Genomic DNA, 26103 nt, shown 5'->3' with positions numbered 1-26103 from the left:
TTGTCAAATTATTCTTCCAAGCGGATGTCTTTGTACCTTGGAGGAAAACAAAGGAGAAACGGGTGAAAGAAACGGACCGTGGAATCACATTTTCATCACAACATTGTCTCTATCGTTGGGTCATAAACCAAATCAGTCGTTGTTATTACAGTATCTTCACTTCTTAAACTCATCACTCGGGCGCTACGTTTACACTTTGTTAAAACCCGAACGCATCTAAATATCAGACCGACCAATATGATGACACCCAGAATACACAAAAGAAATTTCCCTACATCCATGATAATACCTTGGGTCCATTCTCCTAAACCAGAGAACCAATTTCGTGGGTTCAACCATGTCACCCAACCGGTCAGCTCATTACCCACAGCGGCAAGGGTGAGATTGTGTTTCCTTCGGAACTCCCATTTTAATTGGAGAATGTCGTCCATCTTTTGATCTATGACCTCGGCCGGATCCTCTGTGCTGTTTGTAATATACGTGCAGCACTTTATTCCATACTGAGTCGCTAGGGTAACACAATACCCGCCTGTCACAGCTGTGAGATAATTGAGAATCATCCTATGCTGAACCAGTTCTGTTTTATAAGCTTGGAGCTCCCTTCCGGTATACCTGAATGTGTCATCATACATTTCAGTGATATTGTCTAATAAATTTGCAAGCGCAGATATATATTTATAATTTATCACTCCTCTGGCGGTACGAGTGATATCTAACGCGATTAGGAATTGAATCCCGGTGGATTCATGGATCAGGTCAGAGGCCGGATGCTCTGTTCTTTCTATTAGGTGCCATTTAACGATGTGCTCGTAATGAGTGTGAGTATAAGGAGCTTGGGCACTGCGGTGAATATCCTTCATTTTAGTGTGGGATACGGTCATTACTTCAGGCAGTACTTTTCCAATATAACACAACCCTTCTGAGTTTGGGGCAAGCCACTTATACGCCTTCCTCCCGCATATGAAATATGCATCATCGGGGAGAACATATGGGACGGAGTAGGACATTACCATATTACACATTTTCCATATGAAATCTCCTAACCCTAATTCTCCCATCTGTTTAGTACACGTATCAGTTTGTACGATATGTGCACAGTATCCTGGTGATACTTCTCCAACTCTCACGATCCTACTTCCTAGGGTATACCTAAATCGGAAATATTTTCCACTACCGGCTATGTGGCGTATAAGTTCTGTATCTGTAGGCATTCTATCGGCTCTGTATGAAAAGGTCATGGTTTGGTTATTCCATGACACTTCCCAATTTCCCGGCTTTCGGGGATTGGAAATGTTAAAACATACTAGGGATCTATCCACATGATATTGGTGGAGCTTCAAACTAGGAGGACTGGAGATATTAAACCTCCTGTCCACCGGCCTCCCACCACTTAGCTCAAGTACCTCCCCTATAGTTAAAGGGAATGGCACTAATCCTGATTTGCTATGGCCTTGAGGTACTTGAGAGCATACCCAACAATCTATTTGGTTTAACACCTTACCCACTAATGAGTGATAGTCACCCAATGGATGCCGGTCCATGTTAATGTTAAAACTGGACTGACATTTCTTGATGCACCCATCCTCAACTCTACTGTCACAGTGTCTACAGATGCAGTTCTCTTCAGCTAACAATCCTTTACAATGTTTACAACTAACATGGCTGCTAGATCGTTTCCGGTACTCGCCTTTGCTCGGTGATTGTGTTGCTATTGGAAATTTACACCTCCATCTCTCTGTCATCAGAACCTTTCTGGATCCTTTCTCGACCTCACTGGTACTCTCACCGAAACAGACTGCTCTGGTCAACATCAGGGTCAACAGGAAAATCCGTATCACAGTCTCTTGAGGCGAGTCCATCTTACATGAGGAGAAAGGAGAAATTTGTAATGGGGGTACAGGAAAACGGTTTGAGGGGGAGAGAAACTTGTTACGATAATTAGTTCTCTAGTCTTGTTGTTCTTCTTGTTCTGCTGTCATCTCAAAGGTGCCGTTTCTCAGTCTTCTAAACATTCTGGTGATACAATATTTCTTCTAGCTCAGCGCTCTTTCTGTAAGGAGAATAAATCTTGCATTACCATTTGTCCAACTAATGTGTGACATACCATCTGTAACGTTATGAGAACATGAGAAAGAAGAGAGAGAAAAAAAAACAACAAGGGAGAGAGAACCGTTCATATATATATATATGCGTCACATAAATCAACAATAAACAACAACAGAAAGAAAAAAAACATTTTTCAAACATTTTTTCAAGGGAGAAAAAAAAACAACAACATTGTCAGTTCTTTCGTTCATCATCAGGCTGTCACACCTGCATGTCCTATGGTATCTTTGCGCAGTCCTTCCCACCAGCATTTCCAAACTGCACCCTTTGTATCTGGCCAGGATACATTGATGCGGGTAGGTCATGCTGGGGTTTGGTAGACTTCTGCAAAGACCAAGTAGCTATGTAATGTTTGAGTCCTACCGATAACCGCCAGAGATGGGGAGAGAAAAAAAACATTTTACAGATACATTACAAAAATTTTTTTTTTTTTTTTTACCCGGGTCATTCCTGTGTCTTCAGGGAATGACCTCCCAATTTATTAACCGTTACCTCAGGCTTATCATCAGTCCTAATGATCACCTTTCCTAACTACATATCATGGGTGTGGCCCAAAATTCTTCCTATGTGATCCCTGATTATAATTTTGTGTGTCATAACTTTGCTCATACTCATGTCTAGGGGGTCTGACTTTATGTGGGCTGTTACAGTTGCTGGCATAATGCCCTTCTCTTTTACAAAGATAACAAACCCTTGGCTTCCTCCATGTGCCAGTGGCCTGGGGTTTCGGTCGATTTGATGCCTCCTCTAATGCTTGGATGCTCATCACCATCAACCGCTCTCCCTGTGCTTCCCTGGTTCTTTGGATATTACGGTCATGCTCGATAGCGGACTCTCTTAATGCAGCCACCGAGATACCTCTCCAGTGAGGTAGAGAGGTTTGTACCTTGATTCTTAGTGTGTCTTTTAAGCCGTCCATTAATACGGACACAGCTACTTCTCTGTGGTGTACATTAGTTTTAATGTCATCTATACCAGTGTACCTAGCCATATCCTGCAGAGCCCGGTGAAAATACTCTGGTGTGGATTCACCTTCTTTTTGTTTTATTGAAAAGATTTTATTCCACTTTACCACTGCAGGGAAATATACTCCTAACTGTAAGTTGATTCTCTTTACATTATCCTGATTATACTCGTCTGTTAGTGGTATTTCTTCATCTAGTTTACAGTCAGCGATAAATTTCACTGAGTCGACATCGGGGGGTAAACATGCCCTCAAAACTGTCCTCCAATCTTTGTTATTTGGCTCTGCAGAATTTCCTAGCTCTCTAATATACTTTTGACATGCAACTAAGTCTTTCCTAGGGTCAGGAAATTCAGACAAGATTGTTCTTAATTCTGTTCGGGAAAAGGGGCAGTGCATGGCGATGTTCCTGACAGGAGTGACTCCTGAAGTGTCAGTTTTCCCATTTGGTACTGCAATTACCCTGACAGGATTAAGTCCAATAACGTCATTCTGAGTTGGTTCTACAATATGAGGTACATTTGTTTGTGCGTGATGTATAACACCATACGTACCTGTGGACACGACCTCACCTGACCCTCCGTTAGGGGTTTGATTACTGCCTTTACCGAATTGGTCGCGTCCACCTGGATGTCTTGTGTGATGGCTGCTGGAAAAGGTGCCGACATCGTGCTGGGCCCACTTTCTTGCTGGTGATCCTGAGGGAAGTTTAACATGGGGTGCAACTTGCATGGGTTAATAGTTGTACATTTAACAGTATTACGATTATTCTTGTTACATTTATTACAATTGTTACTTTCAGTCTTAATACAGTTACTAAGTGCATTTTTATCGTACACCATCGTGCCATTCTCTGCAGCCATAATCCTCTCCATTGCCATGTCTCTCCTCCCAAGATGAGAGTCAGATATGTAAGTTAAATTTCTTTGCATTTCACTTTCCTGTTGCCATAACTGTAAACAATCATAATGTCTAACTCGTTGTTTCCCGGATTTTATGAGACAGATCCTTCGCCTTAAATTATGCAATACCTCTGAGTCAAAACTACCTATCCCAGGAAATGGTGCTCTATCCCCCACAGTCATTCGCAGTGGTGCAAGTGGGCGGGTACGGGTGGGTACGGCGTACCCGTAAGAATTTAGCCGTGGGTACGCCGTACCCACACCGACGGGCCGCCGCTCCTCGCACCGCCGCTGATGTGAGGGAAGGAGAGCGCAGCCTGTGCCTCTCCTTCCCCTCAGTCTCCGGCGGGTGTCATAGTTTAATTCAGCGCCGATCCGTGAGCCAATCAGAGCTCGCGATGCGAGCTCTGATTGGCTCACGGATCGGCGCTGAATTAAACTGTGAGACACCCGCCGGAGACTGAGGGGAAGGAGAGGCACAGGCTGCGCTCACCTTCCCTCACACAGGACGGCAGCGGCCAGCGGCAGCGGTGAGCAGGGGAGGGGGGAGGGAGGCATGTTATACCTGGCACTGGGGGATATCTGGCACTGGGGGGGGGCATTTCTATCTGGCACTGGGGGATATCTGGCACTGGTGGGGCATTTCTATCTGGCACTGGGGGATATCTGGCACTGGGGGGCATATATACCTGGCACTGGGGGATATCTGGCACTGGGGGGCATATATACCTGGCACTGGGGGATATCTGGCACTGGGGGGGCATTTCTATCTGGCACTGGGGGATATCTGGCACTGGGGGGCATATATACCTGGCACTGGGGGATATCTGGCACTGGGGGGCATATATACCTGGCACTGGGGGATATCTGGCCCAGGGGGCATGTATACCTGGCACTGGGGGATATCTGGCACAGGGGGGCATGTATACCTGGCACTGGGGGATATCTGGCACTGGGGGGGCATGTATACCTGGCACTGGGGGATATCTGGCACTGGGGGCATATCTGGCACTGTAGGGGCATTTCTGTATCTGGCACGGGGGGCAATGTATATCTGACACAGTGGGGCAATGTGTATCTGGCACTGTGGGGCACTGTATATCTGGCACTGTGGGGCAACGTGTATCTGACACTGCGAGGCAATGTATATCTGGCACTCTGGGGGCATTTCTGTATCTGGCACTGTGGGGCAATGTGTATCTGGCACTGTTAGTCAATGTGTATCTGGCACTGTGGGGCAATGTATATCTGGCACTGTGGGGCAACGTGTATCTGGCACTATTGGGGTCATACGTGTATCTGCCCCTCCCCCATATGTGTATCACGCCCCCATTTCCATTGGCCACGCCCCATGTGGCATTTGGCCACACCCATTTTTTTGCGCGCGCGCCTTCGGCGCGCGCACACAGTACCCGTAAGACATTTTTTCTACTTGCACCACTGGTCATTCGTGTCCATTCGTCACGAAAGGTCTCAGTGTGGGGACCATACCTCCCCCACATTACTAACCGAGCAGACCCTCGGGGTCTGCAAGCCTCTTCAGTCTGAACCCTGACTGCTAAACGTCCCTGTGTTGTGCACTTGGCTGCCATTGTGGACCTTTTTAACACAGAAAAACTTCCTAAAATGCACCAAACACAGAAGTCTACAGTGGAAGTTCTCCAAGCTCTACCACCAGCTTCTTCTGCTCCGAGTACAACGAATCCGCCCCTTTTTGCAGACCCACGTAATTGTTGCAGGCCCTACCAGCGAAAATTCCTTATTTTTACACAAATCACACTTGCATGTGCTCCCTACAACACGCATGGGGGCAATTTAATATATGACCTCATATCATGTTGCGTTATTGGTCACACATACAACCGTGCGGTCCAATCGTACCACTTATAGACACTTGTTGCCCATAAATGGTAGGATCATTGGAGTCTCCCTACTGTGCTCCAAAACAGCCAGAGCGTAATACAACGAAAACTTTATCACACTCCGTCGCACGTTTTCACCTAGACCGTGCTTCACCAAGACTTACTTCACCAAGATTTCACCAAGAGGAGTTCAATACACTCATACCGTTTTCAACCCACTATCATTCTATAGTTTTCTGATCAGAAAAATAATTTCCCGTAATCTGATAGCTTTCCCCAGAGGCATTACAGTAAAGTAAGGTATTTAAACTAAGTTTTGGAAACTGAAATCAATTCGTGCTATTATCGCGTGGCTATACTATACCGCCCCCACTAGAACAATGCTATTGTGCGATTTGAGTTTCGGTGGGCGTATCCGTATGCTCCGTTGCGTAATATACGCTCCGTGCGTCGACCCTTGCGTTGCGTACGCCCTGCCCTTGTAAGGACCCGTGTACGCAGACCAAGTACGTCCACAATAACACACTACACGTTTATCAATGTGAATGATCTTTAACAGTAATCATTCACTGACACCACACCAGACTTCCTTGTATTTTAGGCAAGCCGTGCGCGTGTATTACAAATTACTCCTTAACGTATTAATATTAACTATTAACTACCAATAGCAACAAATCTTTCTCAGCACGTTATCAATTGTGAAATGGCAAACAGGAAGGTGATATGTGAAAATACTACTAAGCAAGAAATACAGGTGTGTGTGCTTATGCGTACGTTCGCAAAACAGAAACTAAACAGTTTTTAAAAGACAATAACGTACTGTTCCTACCTTTTGGTTCCGGATTCCTTCAGCACTCCTTACTAAGCGAAGCAGACGCTTATCTGGTCAGCACTACGAGGAATATTACCTCCCGCCTTTTGCTGACCGATAATGTCTGCTGAAATTACCTAGTGCAGATATGTGAAGAGCGGGCGAGTCCCCAATTGTAAAAGCCTAATATATATCCTATATAAAACACGCTAAAAGGTTAAAAGAACACAGTACGCAATTGGCGTATGGAATACCGTAAGAGTACGCACGTAGCGTAACAAACGCTTAGCCGTGGACGAGACGCACGAGCGGCACGTTCGCTCACGGCTTAAAACGTAAAGGCAAGCACGCTATAGGCTGCCGGTTACCGTAATGATACGCTATCAGCGTAGCGGACGCTCGAGACCATGAGGAGATCACGAGCGGCGCTGACGCTCAGAGTTAAGCCTTTGTAACAATACCATAAACAATGTACTTATATTGTAAACCTTTGTGCAGTGATAAGGTGTAAATGCAACACAGTGTAACCTTGTTAGTTAGAAAGCTGTATGAGCGATTCTTACTCTCCGAGAACCCTTTAGCAATACAATAAACACTCAAATACCGGTCTAAGGGTCTAACACCTTTTAAGGGAATGAATGAACGTTCAATTGCAAAAGAATACACATTACAAGTTATACACTACCAAACTAACACAAAATACCTAACCGAGTTACTACACATTAAAATACAACAAAGACATAATTACATTTAAAAGGGGGAAAGGAGAGAGAGAATGGCTTACAACAAAATAGGAGATAAATATGGTTGCAGAGAACTTACGCACAAGGGGAACAATCGCAAGCGCCTTTCTGGATATCCAGCTCCCGATTATCAGTGATGAGAACCGTTGAGAAGAGTAGAGAGCTGGCCCAGATCGGCTTGTCTTTATATACACTTACACACAGTACAGTACAATGGTCCCTACATTCTTATTGTTCATTGGACACAGGAATTCGTCTCTGCATTATAACAAAAGGTCATAGGTTGGTTCATACAGGTGGGCTGTGACTATTTCAAACTGCTCAGGTGGGAGGGAAACTGGGTTTCCCGCCGCATGGGTAATAAAGTGCAAATATAGTAAATGTCCATAAACTTCTTATGTCCATAACTATACGCACGAGCGAGTAATCTGCTTCAAACCAACACCGGAATATTGCTAATTATATTCTCTTCCGATGGATACTAAACACCACTGTGTAACCCCTGTCTGACCCTTCGTATCAAACAAAGAGGAATCTCTTTGTCCCCGAACATGCTATATTAACTAAACTTTCAGATTCTATCAAAGGGACCATAATCTACAAAATACATTATATGACTAAAATATGTTATGATTGAATCGCCCGCTAGACGCACACAAACGCTACCGTAAATGCGCATACCGCGCGCCCGCGAGTGCACGCGACCGCGAGTATACGCACGCACGGGAGAGCTCATGCTCGTGCAGCGTGCACACGCACGAGGTGCATATATGGCAATGTGCAGCGTGATATTTTTCTGACTTTGACAGGGTCCATAAAGGTCCAGATTTCGGCTCTGTCGATTTTCTTCCACAAAAAACTGGCTTCACTGCCCGAAGTTCAGACTTTTGTCAAAGGAGTACTGCATATTCAGCCTCCTTTTGTGCCCCCAGTGGCACCTTGGGATCTCAATGTGGTCTTGGCATTCCTGAAATCACATTGGTTCGAACCACTTAAGACTGTGGATTTAAAATATCTCACGTGGAAAGTGGTCATGTTGTTGGCCCTGGCGTCGGCCAGGCGGGTTTCAGAATTGGCGGCTTTGTCTTGTAAAAGCCCTTATCTGATTTTCCATATGGATAGGGCAGAATTGAGGACTCGTCCTCAGTTTCTCCCAAAGGTGGTCTCAGCTTTTCACTTGAACCAACCTATTGTGGTGCCTGCGGCTACTAGGGACTTGGAGGATTCCAAGTTGCTGGACGTAGTCAGGGCCCTAAAAATTTATATTTCCAGGACGGCTGGAGTCAGAAAGACTGACTCGCTGTTTATCCTGTATGCACCCACCAAGCTGGGTGCTCCTGCTTCTAAGCAGTCTATTGCGCACTGGATTTGTAGCACTATTCAGCTGGCGCATTCTGCGGTAGGCTTACAGCAGCCTAAATCTGTAAAAGCCCATTCCACACGGAAGGTGGGCTCATCTTGGGCGGCTGCCCGAGGGGTCTCGGCTTTACATCTTTGCCGAGCAGCTACTTGGTCGGGGGCAAACACGTTTGCAAAATTCTACAAATTTGATACCCTGGCTGAGGAGGACCTGGAATTCTCTCATTCGGTGCTGCAGAGTCATCCGCACTCTCCCGCCCGTTTAGGAGCTTTGGTATAATCCCCATGGTCCTTATGGAGTCCCCAGCATCCACTAGGATGTCAGAGAAAATAAGAATTTACTCACCGGTAATTCTATTTCTCGTAGTCCGTAGTGGATGCTGGGCGCCCATCCCAAGTGCGGATTGTCTGCAATACCTGTACATAGTTATTGTTACAAATATCGGGTTTTGTTGTGAGCCATCTCTTCAGAGGCTCCATTTGTTATCATACTGTTAACCGGGGTTCCTATCACGTGTTACATGGTGTGATTGGTGTGGCTGGTATGAGTCTTACCCGGGATTCAAAAATCCTTCCTTATTGTGTCAGCTCTTCCGGGCACAGTTCCTAACTGAGGCTTGGAGGAGGGTCATAGGGGGAGGAGCCAGTGCACACCAGATAGTCCTAAATCTTTCTATAGAGTGCCCAGTCTCCTGCGGAGCCCGTCTATTCCCCATGGTCCTTACGGAGTCCCCAGCATCCACTACGGACTACGAGAAATAGAATTACCGGTGAGTAAATTCTTATTTTCTCTAACGTCCTAGAGGATGCTGGGGAATCCGTAAGGACCATGGGGATTATACCAAAGCTCCCAAACGGGCGGGAGAGTGCGGATGACTCTGCAGCACCGATTGAGCAAACATGAGGTCCTCCGCAGCCAGGGTATCAAACTTATAGTATTTTGCAAAGGTGTTCGAACCCGACCAAGTAGCAGCTCGACACAGCTGTAGTGCCGAGACCCCTCGGGCAGCCGCCCAAGAAAAGCCCACTTTCCTCGTGGAATGGGCCTTGACCGATTTCGGTAACGGCAATCCAGCCGTAGAATGCGCTTGCTGAATCGTGTTACAAATCCAGCGAGCAATAGTCTGCTTTGAAGCAGGGACACCAATCTTGTTGGTTGCATACAGGACAAACAGCGCTTCAGTTTTCCTGACTCTAGCCGTCCTGGCCACGTAAATTTTCAAAGCCCTGACCACATCAAGTAACTCGGAATCCTCCAAGTCACGCGTAGCCACAGGCACCACAATAGGTTGGTTCATATGAAAAGATGAGACCACTTTTGGTAGGAATTGAGGGACGGGTCCGCAATTCCGCTCTATCCACATGGAATACCAAATATGGGCTTTTATGTGACAAAGCCGCTAATGCCAACACTCGCCTAGCCGAAGCCAAGGCTAATAACATGACCACCTTCCACGTGAGATATTTTAACTCCACCGTTTTAAGTGGTTCAAACCAGTGTGATTTTAGAAAACTTAACACCACGTTAAGGTCCCAAGGTGCCACCCGAGGCACAAAAGGAGGCTGAATATGCAGCACTCCTTTTACAAAAGTCTGAACTTCTGGAAGAGAAGCCAATTCCTTTTGAAAGAAAATGGATAAGGCCAAAATCTGGACCTTAATAGAGCCTAATTTTAGGCCCAAATTCACTCCAGTTTGTAGGAAGTGAAGGAAACGGCCCAGATGGAATTCTTTCGTAGGAGCATTCCTGGCCTCACACCAAGAAACATATTTTCGCCATATACGGTGATAATGTTTTGACGTTACATCCTTCCTAGCCTTTATCAGCGTAGGGATGACCTCAACCGGAATGCCTTTCTCTGCTAGGATCCGGCGTTCAACCGCCATGCCGTCAAACGCAGCCGCGGTAAGTCTTGGAACAGACAGGGCCCCTGCTGCAACAGGTCCTGTCTTAGAGGAAGAGGCCACGGATCTTCTGTGAGCATTTCCTGCAGATCCGGATACCAGGTCCTCCGTGGCCAATCTGGAACAATGAGGATTGTTCTCACTCCTCTTTGTCTTATTATCCTCAACACCTTGGGTATGAGAGGAAGAGGAGGAAATACATAGACCGACCGGAACACCCACGGTGTCACTAGGGCGTCTACAGCTACTGCCTGAGGGTCTCTTGACCTTGCGCAATACCTCTGTAGCTTTTTGTTGAGGCGGGACGCCATCATGTCTATCTGTGGCAGTTCCCACCGACTTGTAATCTGTGCGAAGACTTCCTGATGAAGTCCCCACTCTCCCGGATGTAGGTCGTGTCTGCTGAGGAAGTCTGCTTCCCAGTTGTCCACTCCCGGAATGAACACTGCTGACAGTGCGCTTACGTGATTCTCCACCCAGCGAAGAATTCTGGTGGCTTCTGCCATCGCCACTCTGCTCCTTGTGCCGCCTTGGCGGTTTACATGAGCCACTGCGGTGACGTTGTTTGACTGGATCAGAACCGGTTGGTCGCGAATTAAGGTCTCCGCTTGACGTAGGGCATTGTATATGGCCCTTAGTTCCAGGATGTTGATGTGAAGACAAGTCTCTTGACTTGACCAAAGACCTTGGAAATTTCTTCCCTGTGTGACTGCTCCCCAACCTCGGAGGCTTGCGTCTGTGGTCACCAGGATCCAGCCCTGAATGCCGAATCTGCGTCCCTCGAGAAGGTGAGCACTCTGCAGCCACCACAGGAGTGATACCCTGGCCCTGGGGGACAGGGTGATCAACCGATGCATCTGTAAATGTGACCCGGACCACTTGTCCAGTAGGTCCCATTGGAAAGTCCTCGCATGGAACCTGCCGAAGGGAATGGCCTCGTATGATGCCACCATCTTTCCCAGGACTCGAGTGCAGTGATGCACTGACACCTGTTTTGGTTTCAGTAGGTTCCTGACGAGTCATGAGTTCCTGGGCCTTTTCTATCGGGAGATAAACCCTCTTCTGGTCCGTGTCCAGAATCATGCCCAAGAAAGACAGACGAGTCGTAGGAACCAACTGCGACTTCGGGATATTGAGAATCCAGCCGTGTTGCTGTAACACTTTTAGTGAAAGTGATACGCTGTTCAGCAACTGCTCTCTTGATCTCGCTTTTATGAGGAGATCGTCCAAGTACGGGATAATTGTGACACCTTGCTTGCGCAGGAGCACCATCATTTCCGCCATTACCTTGGTGAAAATTCTCAGGGCCGTGGAGAGACCAAACGGCCACGTCTGAAATTGGTAATGACAGTCCTGTACCGCAAAATCTGAGGTACGCCTGATGAGGTGGATAAATGGGCACATGAAGGTATGCATTCTTTATGTCCAGGGACACCATAAAATCCCCCCCTTCCAGGCTTGCGATGATCGCTCTTAGCGATTCCATCTTGAATTTGAACCTTTTCAAGTATAGGTTCAGGGATTTCAAATTTAATATGGGTCTGACCGAACCGTCCGGTTTCGGGATTACAAACATGGTCGAGTAATATCCCTTTCCTTGTTGGAGGAGGGGAACCTTGACCACCACCTGTTGAAGATACAATTTTTGTATTGCATATAACACTATCTCCCTTTCCTGGGGAGAAGTTGGTAGAGCCGATTTGAAAAATCGGCGAGGAGGCACTTCTTCGAATTCCAGCTTGTAACCCTGAGAAACAATTTCTATTGCCCAGGGATCCACCTGGGAGTGAACCCAGATGTGGCTGAAACTCCGAAGACGTGCCCCCACTGGGCCGGACTCCGCCAGTGGAGCCCCAGCGTCATGCGGTAGATTTTGTAGAGGCCGGGGAGGATTTCTGTTCCTGGGAACTAGCTGTGTTGTGCAGCTTTTTTCCTCTGCCCCTACCTCTGGCAAGAAAGGACGCACCTCGCACTTTCTTGTTTCTTTGTGACCGAAAGGACTGCATTTGATAATGCGGAGCTTTCTTATGCTGTGAGGGAACATAAGGTAAAAAAATTGATTTTCCAGCTGTAGCTGTGGAGACTAGGTCCGAGAGACCTTCCCCAAACAATTCCTCACCCCTGTAAGGTAAAACCTCCATATGCCTTTTTTGAGTCGGCATCACCTGTCCATTGCCGTGTCCATAGGACTCTTCTGGCAGAAATCGACATAGCGTTTATTCTAGAACCCAGTAGACTAATGTCTCTTTGAGCATCTCTCATATATAGGACAGCATCTCTTATATGCCCCAGGGTCAATAAAATAGTATCCTTATCTAGGGTATCCATCCCCTCAGATAAGGTATCCGTCCATGCCGCTACAGCACTACACACCCAGGCCGACGCAATTGCCGGTCTGAGTAAGGTACCTGAATGTGTATAAATGGACTTCAGGGTAATCTCCTGTTTGCGGTCAGCAGAATCTTTGAGGGTAGCCGTATCTTGGGACGGGAGGGCTACCTTCTTGGATAAGCGTGTTAATGCTTTGTACACCCTAGTTGAGGATTCCCATCGTAACCTATCCGTTGATGGGAAAGGATACGCCATAAGAATCCTTTTGGAAATCTGCAGTCTTTTATCTGGAGATTCCCAAGCTTTTTCACATAACTCGTTCAGCTCGTGTGAGGGGAAAGGTTACCTCAGGCTTCTTTCCCTTGTACATATGTACCCTCTTGTCAGGGACAGGGGGTTCCTCTGTGATGTGCAAAACATCTTTTATTGCCATAATCATATATCGAATGGATTTTGACAATTTTGGCTGTAACTTTGCATCATCGTAATCGACACTGGAGTCAGAATCCGTGTCGGTATCTGTGTCAACAATCTGGGATAGTGGGCGCTTATGAGACCCTGACGGTCCCTGCGACATAGGATCAGACATGGGTTGAGACCCTGACTGTCCCAAAGCTTCAGCCTTGTCTAATCTTTTGTGCAATGAGTTTACACTAGCATTTAAAACATTCCACATATCTATCCAATCAGGTGTCGGCGCTGTCGGCGGAGACACCACATTCATTTGCTCCCGCTCCTCTCTAATATAGCCTTCTTCCCCAGACATGTCGACGCACACGTACCGACACACCACACACACAGGGAATGCTCTTTCTGAAGACAGTTCCCCCACAAGGCCCTTTGGAGAGACAGAGAGAGAGTATGCCAGCACACACCCCAGCGCTATATAACCCAGGAATAACACAGTAACTTAATGTTTGCCCAGTAGCGCTGCTGTATGTAATTTGCGCCGAATTATGTGCCCCCCCTCTCTTTTCAACCCTCTTGTCTACCGTGGTATAAGCAGGGGAGAGTCCGGGGAGCTTCCTCTCAGCGGTGCTGTGGAGAAAAAATGGAGCTGGTGAGTGCTGAGGGAGAAGCCCCGCCCCCTTGGCGGCAGGCTTCTGTCCTGCTTAAACTGTAAAATTGGCGGGGGTTCATACATATATACAGTGCTTAGCTGTATATAGGTTATATTTTTGCCAAAAAGAGGTTTATATTGCTGCCCAGGCCGCCCCCCCTGCGCCCTGCACCCTTACAGTGACCGGAGTATGTGAGGTGTATGGGAGCAATGGCGCACAGCTGCAGTGCTGTGCATTACCTCAGTGAAGATCATGAAGTCTTCTGCCGCCTCTGAAGTCTTCTTTTCTTCTCATACTCACCCGGCTTCTATCTTCCGGCTCTGCGAGGGGGACGGCGGCGCGGCTCTGGGACGGACGGCGAGGGTGAGATCCTGCGTACCAATCCCTCTGGAGCTAATGGTGTCCAGTAGCCTAAGAAGCAGGACCTTGCAACTCAGAGAGTAGGGCTGCTTCTCTCCCCTCAGTCCCTCGATGCATGGAGTCTGTTCCCAGCAGTGCTCCCTGAAAATAAAAAACCTAACAAAATACTTTCTGTCAGAAAGCTCAGGAGAGCTCCTGAAAAGCACCCAGTCTCCACTGGGCACAGTATCAAACTGAGGTCTGGAGGAGGGGCATAGAGGGAGGAGCCAGTGCACACCCAGAACTAAAGTTTTTCTTAAAGTGCCCATGTCTCCTGCGGAGCCCGTCTATCCCCATGGTCCTTACGGAGTCCCCAGCATCCTCTAGGACGTTAGAGAAATATATGTGTATATATATATATATATATATATATATATATATATGAATGATAAAAGCGCCATAGGTCTGACATTGTCTTGGCAATTTCAGACCCGTGTTTTCAGCACAGGGTTGTGAGCTGGCAAATCCCCTCTGTGACTCTCTGACGGACTTTACTGTGGGCCTGTCCCCTATATGCCCGGTGTGTCTGTGGGTGTTTGGTGCACGAGTGTTGACATGTCTAAAGCTGAAGGCTCTTCCCAGGAGGAGGCTGTATTGGGGACACAGACGGCTGCGGGGGTGACCCTGTCAGCACCGCCGACGCCTGATTGGGTAAATGTGTTGAACGCCTTGAATGCTAATGTGGCTCTTATTAGTAAGAGGCTAGATAAGTCTGAGTCGCAGACCCAGGCTTGGAAGAAATCTGTGGAGGATATGTTATTCCAAAGTCAGGTCCCCTCAGGGTCACAAAAACGTACGTTGACCCAATTGGCAGACACTGACACCGACACCGACACTGACACTGATTCCAGTGTCGACAATAGCGATTCCAGGTTAGACCCAAAATTGGCAAAAAGCATTCAGTACATGATTGTGGCAGTTAAAGATGTTTTACATATCACTGAGGACCCAGCTATCCCTGATAAAAGGGTCTGTATGTATAAAGAAAGGAAACCTGAGATAACGTTTCCTCCCTCTCATGAACTGAAAATGTTTGGGAAGGTCCTGACAGAAAATGTCAGATTCCCAAAAGAATTATGGAAGCTTATTCGTTTCCCTCGACGGATAGGGAAAAGTGGGAGTCACCCCCCACTGTGGACAAGGCCTTGTCTCATTTGTCTAAAAAGGTAGCTCTCCCATCACCTGACACGGCGGCCCTTAAGGATCCTGCGAATCGTAAATAAGAGACTACGTTGAAGTCCATTTATGTGACCACGGGTACACTACTCCGACCTGTCATTGCGCCTACGTGGGTAAGTAGTGCTATCGAAAAGTGGGCAGTTAACTTGTCATCTGATACCCTAGATAGGGATAGCATCCTATTGACGCTGGGTTATATCAAGGACGCTGCAGCATACCTTAAGGAAGTTGAGAGAGATATTGGTCTTTTGGGATCAAAAGCCAATGCCATGGCTGTCTCAGCTAGACGTGCGTTGTGGATTCACCAATGGAATGCGGATGCTGACTCCAAGAAAAGTATGGAATCTCTACCTTATAAAGGTAAGGCCTTATTTGGAGACGGCCTTGATGATTTGGTATCTACGGCTACCGCGGGAAAGTCGTCCTTTTTACCTTATGTTCCTCCACAACAAAAGAAAACTCACCATTATCAGATGCAGTCCTTTCGTCCCAATAAATTCAGAAAGGGCCGAGGTTCTTCCTTCCTTGCTACTAGAGGAAGGGGAAGAGATAAACGATCTCCAGCCTTGTCAGGCTCCCAGGAGCAGAAGTCCTCCCAGGCTTCTGCCAATTCCACCGCATGACGTTGGGGCTCCTATGCGGGAGACCGCACCGGTGGGGGCCCGTCTCAAAGTCTTCAGTCAGTTTTGGGTTCGTTCGAATCTAGACCCTTGGATTTTACAAATAGTATCCCAAGGATACAAGCTGGAGTTTCAAGACGTCCCCCCTCGACGTTTTTTCAAATCGGCCTTACCAGCTTTTCTTCCGGACAGGGAGGTAATTTGCGACGCAATACAAAAATTGTGTTGAAATCAAGTTATAGTTAAGGTTCCCCAGTCACAACAGGGAGAAGGTTTTTATTCGAGCCTGTTTGTGGTTCCGGCTTGGTCAGACCAATCCTAAACCTGAAATCCCTGAATCAAATTCAAGATGGAGTCTCTCCGAGCAGTGATCTCCAGTCTGGAGGAGGGGATTTTATGGTGTCGGTGGACATAAAAGATGCCTACTTACATGTTCCCATTTATCCTCCGCATCAGGCTTACCTGAGATTTGCAATTCAGGATTGTCATTACCAATTTCAAACATTGCCGTTTGGTCTATCCACGGCTCCGAGGATTTTCACCAAAGTGATGGCGGAGATGATGGTTCTCCTTCGCAAGCAAGGAGTCACAATTATCACATACTTGGACGATCTCCTTATAAAGGCGAGATCCAGGGACCAGTTGGTCCGAAACGTTGCACTCTCCATGACAATTCTTCAACAACACGGTTGGCTCCTAAACTTGCCAAAATCACAGTTGATTCCGACGACGCGGTTGTTGTTTTTGGGAATGATATTGGACACAGAACTACAGAGTCTTTCTTCCTGTGGAAAAGGCTCTGGAACTTCAGAGCCTGGTCAAACAAATTCTGAAACCAGCAAGAGTGTCAATCCATCAATGCATTCGGTTGCTGGGGAAGATGGTTGCGGCCTACGAGGCCATTCAGTTTGGCAGGTTCCATGCCAGAGTGTTCCAGTGGGACCTGTTGGATAAGTGGTCCGGGTCCCATCTACACATGCACCAGAGGATAATCCTGTCTTCCAAGACCAGGATATCACTCCTGTGGTGGCTGCACAGCTCTCACCTCCTAGAGGGGCGCAGGTTCGGGATACAGGACTGGATCCTACTGACCACGGATGCAAGCCTCCGAGGCTGGGGGGCAGTCACAATGGGAGAAAACTTCCAAGGAAGATGGTCAAGTCAGGAAACTTGTCTCCACATAAATGTTCTGGAGCTAAGGGCCATTTACAACGGCCTCCTACAAGCGGAACATCTTCTTCGAGATCTACCTGTACTGATCCAGTCGGACAATGTAACAGCAGTTTGCATACATAAACCGTCAGGGAGGAACAAAAAGCAGAGCGGCAATGGCAGAAGCCACAAGGATTTTCCGCTGGGCGGAAAAGTATACAAGCGCTCTGTCAGCTATCTTCATTCCAGGAGTGGACAACTGGGAAGCAGACTTCCTCAGCAGACACGATCTCCATCCAGGAGAGTGGGGCCTCCACCAAGAAGTCTTCGCAGAGGTGACATGTCGTTGGGGAGTTCCTCAAGTAGACATGATGGCTTCTCGTCTCAACAAGAATCTTCAGAGATATTGTTCCAGGTCTAGGGACCCTCAAGCAATTGCAGTGGATGCTCTGGTGACACCGTGGGTGTTTCAGTCGGTGTTTGTGTTCCCTCCACTTCCTCTCATTCCAAAAGTTCTAAAGATCATAAGAAGAACAAGGATCCGGGCGATCCTCATTGTTCCAGACTGGCCAAGGAGGGCTTGTTATCCAGATCTTCAAGACTTACTCATCGGAGATCCCTGGCCTCTTCCTCTGCGCGAGGACCTGTTACAACAGGGGCCGTGCGTGTATCAGGACTTGCCGCGGCTACTTTTGACGGCGTGGCAGTTGAACGCAAAATCCTAGCCTGTAAGGGTATTCCCAGAGAAGTCATTCCCACGCTTATTCAGGCCAGGAAAGGGGTAACGTCTATACATTACCACCGTATTTGGAGAAAATATGTTTCTTGGTGTGAATCCAAGAAGGCTCCTACGGAGGAGTTTCCGCTAGGACGGTTTCTCCATTTTCTACAAGCAGGTGTGGATGGCGGGCCTAAAATTGGGCTCAATTAAGGTTCAGATTTCTTCCTTATCGATTTTCTTTTAGAAACAATTGGCCTCCCTTCCAGAAGTTCAGACTTTTGTGAAAGACGTATTGCACATCCAACCTCCATTTGTGCCTCCAGTGGCACCATGGGACCTTAATGTGGTGTTGCAGTTCCTTCAATCACATTGGTTTGAACCTTTGCGGAAGGTGGATTTGAAATTTACTCACTTGGAAAGTGGTCATCCTGTTGGCCTTGGCATCTGCAAGGCAGGTGTCTGAGTTAGCGGCCTTGTCTCACAAGAGCCCTTATTTGATCTTCCATGAAGATAGAGCTGAATTGGTTTCCTCTTTCCACATAAACCAACCTATCGTGGTACCTGTGGCTACTGATGCCTTCGTTGAGTCAAAATCTCTGGATGTGGTCAGAGCTTTGAAGATTTATGTCGCCAGAACGGCTCAGATTAGGAAAACAGAGGCTCTGTTTGTCCTGTATGTGCCCAACAAGGTTGGGTGTCCTGCTTCCAAGCAGACCATTGCGCGCTGGATCTGTAACACAATTCAGCAGGCCCATTCCACGGTTGGATTACCATTACCGGAATCAGTAAAGGCCCGTTCCACTAGGAAGGTGAGCTCATCCTGGGCGGCTGCCCGGGGGGTCTCGGCATTGCAACTTTGCCGAGCAGCTACTTGGTCAGGGTCAAACACTTTTGCAAAGTTCTACAAGTTTGACACCTTGGCCGATGAAGACCTCAAGTTCGGTCAATCGGTGCTGCAGAGTCGTCCGCACTGTCCCGCCCGTTCTAGAGCTTTGGTATAACCCCATGGTTCTAATGGTGACCCCAGCATCCTCTAGGACGTATGAGAAAATAGGATTTTAATACCTACCGGTAAATCCTTTTCTCTTAGTCCGTAGAGGATGCTGGGCGCCTGTCCCAGTGCATACTGTATCTGCAGTTAATAGTTATGGTTACACATATGTTGTGTTACGTTTGTCAGCCTGTTGCTGCAATTGTTCATGCCGTTGGCCTGTGTTCTGTGGAATGCCATGTAGTACGGCATGGTTGACGTGTGAGCTGGTATGAATCTCACCTTAGTTTAACAATAAATCCTTTCCTCGAAATGTCCGTCTCCCTGGGCACAGTTCCTATAACTGGAGTCTGGAGGAGGGGCATAGAGGAAAGAGCCAGTTCACACCCTTTCAACGTCTTAAAGTTGTCTCCTGCGGATCCCGTCTATACCCCATGGTTCTAATGGTGAACCCCAGCATCCTCTACGGACTAAGAGAAAAGGATTTACCGGTAGGTATTAAAATCCTATTTTTACTTTGCTCTGAAGCTGCATTTATCATACCGTATATTTGTTACTTTTTGAAGGAATGAGCTAAAATAGCAACACAAACATATGTCTGATGTACTTGTATTCTAGGGACTGCCAACTCTCACGTTTTCCTATGACCGAAACTACGAGAACCTATTTACGGATGTGAAGAAGAGGCTTATCCAGGTATCATCCATTTTCTCTTTCATACATTGTTTTGTCGTATACAGAAATTCTTCATCTCTTATCTGCAGTTATAGTCAGCCCCTAATTTATGGTTTTCCAGGGACAAAGAAAACATGGTGATAAGTCTGGGAAAATAAAAATATGGACTCCAAAAATCACAATTCAGGCGCTGTATTTTTTTAAATTGTATAAATTCAATTAGTTTTTATACTATGAGCTGCATAAAAACAGTCCAGCTGTGTCTGTGTGCACACAGCTATTTTAATTAGTGATGATGAAGAGCCACAGATCTCCACCTCAGAAATTAAAGCAAACCAAAGAACCAAAAAATTACTGTTTTGCGCTAAAATACTAAATGGTGCATATATGAATGAAAACTCCTGTATAATATATAACCATCTGAATTATTTATTCAATAAAAAAAATATATATATAAAAAGATTGGGTAACGTTCTGCTTCTAATATATAGAATTCATGTGTACAAGTCATCAAATACTTTTCCTAATTGCTATAACAATGGAAAACACCTGATATATATTACCACATGTAGTATGAATACTTATGAACACTCTAGATAGTATCCAATCTTAAGTATACATCCTTCATAAAAAAGTGCAATTTAACTTTAAATGTTATCCATATAGATATTGTAGAAACAACTGTGTTTAAAGATGCTGTCCCAAATTGTGGTTACCACTCATATGCTGTATGCACACAGCTTATTGTTCCATGATATATATGTTTCTTAAAATGGTATGAAAACTTTTGCACGTAGAAACAACTGTGTTTAAAATTGCTGTCCCAAATTGTGGTTACTACTCATATGTTGTATGCACACAGCTCATTGTTCCATAATATATATGTTTCTTAAAATGGTATGAAAACTTTTGCACACTCGTAGGCTTTTCAGTTTTAAGGTGCAGTCTCTTGTATATACAAGCAGTGGCACTATGTATGGTGTCCCACGTTATGTGCAAACGATCCTGAGAGCACTTGTCCCGTAATGTGATTGCTGCTTATGTGCCGTGTATGGCAGCTTACCACTGCAGCCCAACTGGCTGTTTTGCGGGATCTTGCGCTGCAACATGTTTTCTTTGTCCCTGGAAAAAACTTAAAAAGGGAGTTCAGGAAGTTCCTCCGCAGTGAATGCTCTCTGGCTACAGATCTTCTCTGCAACTGGGGAAGGCCAGAAGGGTAAAAACTTAATGTAGTCAAGAAAGTACAAAATTATCTTTTATATTCTGTAAATAAAGTGTTTAGAAACAGTTGTGTTGGTAATGAATGGGAGCAAATGACAATCACTCATTTCCTCCAAACCACTGGAAAATGGACAAAAACGGCCATTCAGACAAATTAGTTAAATCCGTTTGATTTAACCAATTAGTCTGAACGTCCGTTTTCTTGCGTTTTGAAGCTAATGGTTGATTTTCATTTGATTTCATCCATTATCGGATTTTTGTTTCAAACAGTGAACTGGTTGGTTAGACAGAAAATGAAGGTATATGGGCAGCTTTAAAACACATTCCCTGCTGGGAGGCTCCCTAGCACACAGCCACTGCGGGGAGGCTACCTAGCACACAGCCACTGCGGGGAGGCTACCTAGCACACAGCCACTGCAGGGAGGCTTGCCTAGCACACAATCACAGCAGGGAGGCTACCTAGCACACAGTCACTGCGGGAAGGCTACCTAGCACACAGCCACTGCGGGGAGGCTACCTAGCACACAGCCACTGCGGGGAGGCTTGCCTAGCACACAATCACTGCGGGGAGGCTACCTAGCACACAGCCACTGCGGGGAGGCTACTTAGCACACAGCCACTGCGGGGAGGCTACCTAGCACACAGCCACTGCAGGGAGGCTACCTAGCACACAATCACAGCGGGGAGGCTACCTAGCACACAGCCACTGCGGGGAGGCTACCTAGCACACAGCCACTGCAGGGAGGCTTGCCTAGCACACAATCACAGCGGGGAGGCTACCTAGCACACAATCACAGCGGGGAGGCTACCTAGCACACAGCCACTGCGGGGAGGCTACCTAGCACACAGCCACTGCGGGGAGGCTACCTAGCACACAGCCACTGCGGGGAGGCTACCTAGCACACAGCCACTGCAGGGAGGCTTGCCTAGCACACAATCACAGCGGGGAGGCTACCTAGCACACAGCCACTGCGGGAAGGCTACCTAGCACACAGCCACTGCGGGGAGGCTTGCCTAGCACACAATCACAGCGGGGAGTCTACCTAGCACACAGTCACTGCAAGGAGTCTTGTACAGCGGGGAGGCTATCTAGCACACAGTCACTGGGAAGAGGATTGCCTAGCACACAGTCACTGCGGAGCGACTCTTCAAACTCCCTGTAATTATCAGGGACTGAGCATGCACCTTTATTACTACACAGTATTTCATGTGTTTTAATGAAGATGTAAATGCACTGGAATCTCACACATACAAATATAGGTTTGGGAGCAATATTTGTAGGACAAATTGCTATGTTTGCAGTATTTTTCTATCTAGCCCCACTTTGTGTATTGCTGTGCTAAATAACACCTATGGGGATTATTTGTATATAAGAAGGCTGCCATGATGCATATATGGTGCTTCACTATTCTTCTAAAGACCTGACCTTTGTACCCAGGGGCGCTGGAATGTTTTTAGGTGGGATGAAGGGGGGGGGGGGGTAGAAAAAAAAATATTTTGGCGCCCCCATAGTGCGGATGAGCACTTACCTGCAGTTCCATGCGGGTGGGATCTCCTTTAAAAACAGTCTGCTACCGCAGGGTGCTGTGTCCTCCTATATTTGTTGTGTCCTAGCCGCTGCCGTCTGTCTCTCCTTCACAGACGCATTACTGGGAGGAGGTGTGGCCAGGCTCGGACATCCCGGGACCATAGCCACGCCTCCTCCCAGTAATGCAACTGTGAAGGAGAGACAGCTGGCGGCGGCTAGGACACAGCACCCTGCGGTGGCAGGCTGTTTTTAAAGGAGAAGCCGCCCACAGGCAGGGCCGATGCTAGAGTGTTTGGCGTCCCCCTGCAAATTATAAATTTGCGCCCTCCCATCCATAAAAAAGGGACAGCGCGCACTCCAAAAAGGGGTGTGCTCACACAAGGAAGGGGTGTGACCACAATGGTACCCACAATTCAAATTATGCCACACAGTATTACAATCTTATTCGCATTACCCCAAACGTAGTGCCCCTGATTTAAATTACACCACAAAATAGTGCCCATTCACATTACGTCACACAGTAGTGCCCCTTATACACGTTACGGCACACAGTACTATTCCTTATACACACTGCCCACAGTAGTGCCCCTTATCAGAGGTGTAACTAGGTGCCATGGTGCCCTGAGCAAAGGTATGTTTTTCAGCGCCACCTCCTCTGTATTGAATTGGTGGCATCTTACATTTGAAAAGAAAAAGAGTTTAAAAATCGATGACAGGGCCAGTTCTAGACCTTGAGGAGCTCAGGGCGAAAGTTTTCTTTGGCACCCGCCATGCTGAAAACAGGGACAGTGCGCGGCGAAGGCGCACAAAAAAAATATAGGGCCAAAGAATAGTACCAATTCACATTACCCTGTACAGTAGTGTCCGTTAGTCACATTACACCGCACAGTAGCACCCTTATACACGTTACGCCACACAGGAGAGCCGCTTATACAAGTTATGCCAGAGTAAAAGCCTCTTATACACGTTACGTTACGCCACAGTAGAGCACCCTATACATGTTATGCCAGGTAGAGCCCCTTATACACGTTACCCAGGTAGAGCCCATTATACACATTATGCCAGGTACAGCCCATTATACACATTGCCTCCCCCGTTCAGACCCCGCCGCAATATAGGCCTGCAGCACAGTTTGCCGGTGGCAGCAAACTGCTCATGCACAGTGGGCGTGAGGCCATACACATTGTGATCGCTTCTCCGGTGGATGCGACCACAATGTGATTGACAGGTGACAACGTAGCGGGGTTTAGGCAGGGTGGTGCCGGAAAAACGGGGGCAGGCCGGGACCATTTTTGGGGCGGTTGCATGATGTCACACACAGACGTTCTGGAAAAAAAAATGTCTGCTGACCGCCTGACAGCGCAGCCATCCAACACAACCTTAGATCAGATCTGTCCGCAATCTAATTGCGGATGCATCGGGAGGCAGCCTTACACATGCTGGGCGGCCTTGCCCTGTGCTGGGTGGCCCTCAGCAAGTGCAGGGATGAATGCAGATCTGGCTGCATATGCAGCAATCTGCTATCATCTCTGAATAACCCCCTATGCCAGGTACAGCCCTCATTCCCTCCACAGTGCGGCCCCAGTACCTGCAGAAGGTCCCTTCTCGGGCGCTGCTCCTCCTCCTCCCTTCTCCGCCTCCGGTTTCTCGCAGGCTCCGTTACTCCAGCAGCAGCGGCTCCGTAGGATGTCGCCAGTGACGCAGAGGGGGGGGGAGCGGGTACTAATTACCTGGGCCTGGGGCTGATGGAGGGGTCCGCCGGGGGCCCTGGTGCACCGCAGTGTGCTGTGCTGCAGAGAGGCTGCTGTTACTGCTCTGCCTGTTCCTGTACAGGTGGGGGGAACGGGGGTGATCACCCTGACCACAATCCCCCCCTCGAATTGACCCTGGCTGAGGAGCTGAGCCAGGGCTGGGGTCTCGGTAAAGGACCAGGCACTGCAGATTTCCCCAACTTTTTCCATTAGGGGGCATGGCAACGCCTACCGCGATTAGGCCACGCCCCCAAAACGGCTCGGCAGCAGCGTAGCTGTGTGTGGTCTGAGGGGAGGCCGCACACTAGGTGGGGCTGTGTGGGTAGGTGGATGGGAGGGAGAGACCGGCGCTACACGCTGCCAGCTCCGCCGCTACCTGTCATCCAGTTTGACAGACGCAGCGGCAGCAGCAGGGTAGCAAAGCGGGAAGAGGCCATTCTATACATGATGGTTATCCATGCACCTGTCTTACGCCTAGTCCTCACTGTTACCCTGTATATGCCTTACTTTAGGTACTGTCTATGTTTATCCTTCTGCATCTTTCTCCTGCCATTCCAGTGCCGCATTTTATAAATGTAACCATAGTACATGTCACTAGTAGGTTCATTTTCGTCTGTTTAAAACTAATAAAACTCAAAATTAATACTTCAATAATAAAAATGTTTTCATTTGTATGTTTCCTAAGGATTCTCTACCAAACTCTGCAATAGACTTTATAAGCAAAGACCTGAATGCGTTCAGTGATGTTTGTGAGGCCTTAAACATTGTTGACATCTCGCTGGGATTTCTGGCAACATCTGGAGCAGATCCAGAACTTCTCCTAACAAAATATGTTGAGGATGTCCTGCAGATGGGGGAACAGAGCAGCGCACATGTCCTAGAGGTAAGTGCTGTCCTTCCACATCCACTAGACAAAGAGGTCTGGAAAGCACAGTGTCAAACTTTGCAGATGATACTAAACTGTGTAAGGTAATTAATTCAGAATTGGATGTGGAGTCCTTGCAGAACGATCTATCTAAACTTGAACTCTGAGCGTCTAAGGGAAAATGAGGTTCAATACAGACAAATGCAAGGTTATGCATTTTGGGACTAAAAACAAACTTGCATCCTACATATTAAATGGGGAACGCCTTGGGGAAACAGATTTGGAAAAAGATTTGGGGGTATTCATTCAATAGGCTTAATAACCATACACAATGTCAAAATGCAGTAAAGAAGGCAAGTAAGGTGCTAGCGTGCATAAAAAGGGGAATTGAGACAAGGGACTCGGATGTAATCCTGCCGCTGTATAAAGCATTGGTACGTCCGTACATGGAATATTGTGTTCAGTTTTGGGCACCATTGTATAAAAAAGACATCAGTGAGCTCGAAAGTGTTCAAAGGCGAGCTACTAAATTGATTAAAGGCCTAGAAGGACTGGACTATAAGGAAAGACTTACTAGGCTGAATATGTATACACTAGAAAAGAGGCGTCTAAGAGGAGATATTATTAATATCTTCAAATTTGTAAAGGGACATCACAGAGAGTTATCAGAGGAATTATTTAGTAAAAGAACACAGTTTAGGACACGTGGGCACTCGCTGCGACTGGAGGAGAGAAAGTTCCGAACGCAACGGAGGAAAGGGTTCTTCACTGTTAGGGCAATCAGGATGTGGAATTCCGTGCCAGGATTTAAAAAAGGAATGGATAAATTTCTGAATGAAAAAGCTATCAAGGTTATAATACTTAAAATATCAACGTGGTTAATCCAGGGGTAAAATGAGTTATAGTAGCTAACTAGTCAAAAAACATTATTCAGCGGGTATGTAGAATCATCACAGC

At 47.1% G+C, this 26103-nt stretch overlaps 1 protein-coding gene across 6 annotated transcripts in view; it reads left to right on the top strand.

The window, feature by feature from the left end:
• Window positions 1-26103, top strand: part of RNF213 (ring finger protein 213) — a 680515-nt gene that overhangs the window by 650544 nt on the left and 3868 nt on the right. For all 6 annotated transcript variants that reach the window (XM_063928518.1, XM_063928521.1, XM_063928520.1 and 3 more), the window contains 2 exons: window positions 19725-19802; window positions 24967-25164. In XM_063928518.1, the coding sequence (XP_063784588.1) occupies window positions 19725-19802; window positions 24967-25164 (276 nt within the window). The remainder of the gene's footprint in view (window positions 1-19724; window positions 19803-24966; window positions 25165-26103) is intronic.

This window comes from Pseudophryne corroboree, chromosome 6 (assembly GCF_028390025.1).
Source record: "Pseudophryne corroboree isolate aPseCor3 chromosome 6, aPseCor3.hap2, whole genome shotgun sequence".
NCBI classification, from domain to species: domain Eukaryota; kingdom Metazoa; phylum Chordata; class Amphibia; order Anura; family Myobatrachidae; genus Pseudophryne; species Pseudophryne corroboree.
The sequence above is the reverse complement of the archived record's forward strand: the minus strand, read 5'-3'. Positions and strand labels throughout refer to the sequence as shown.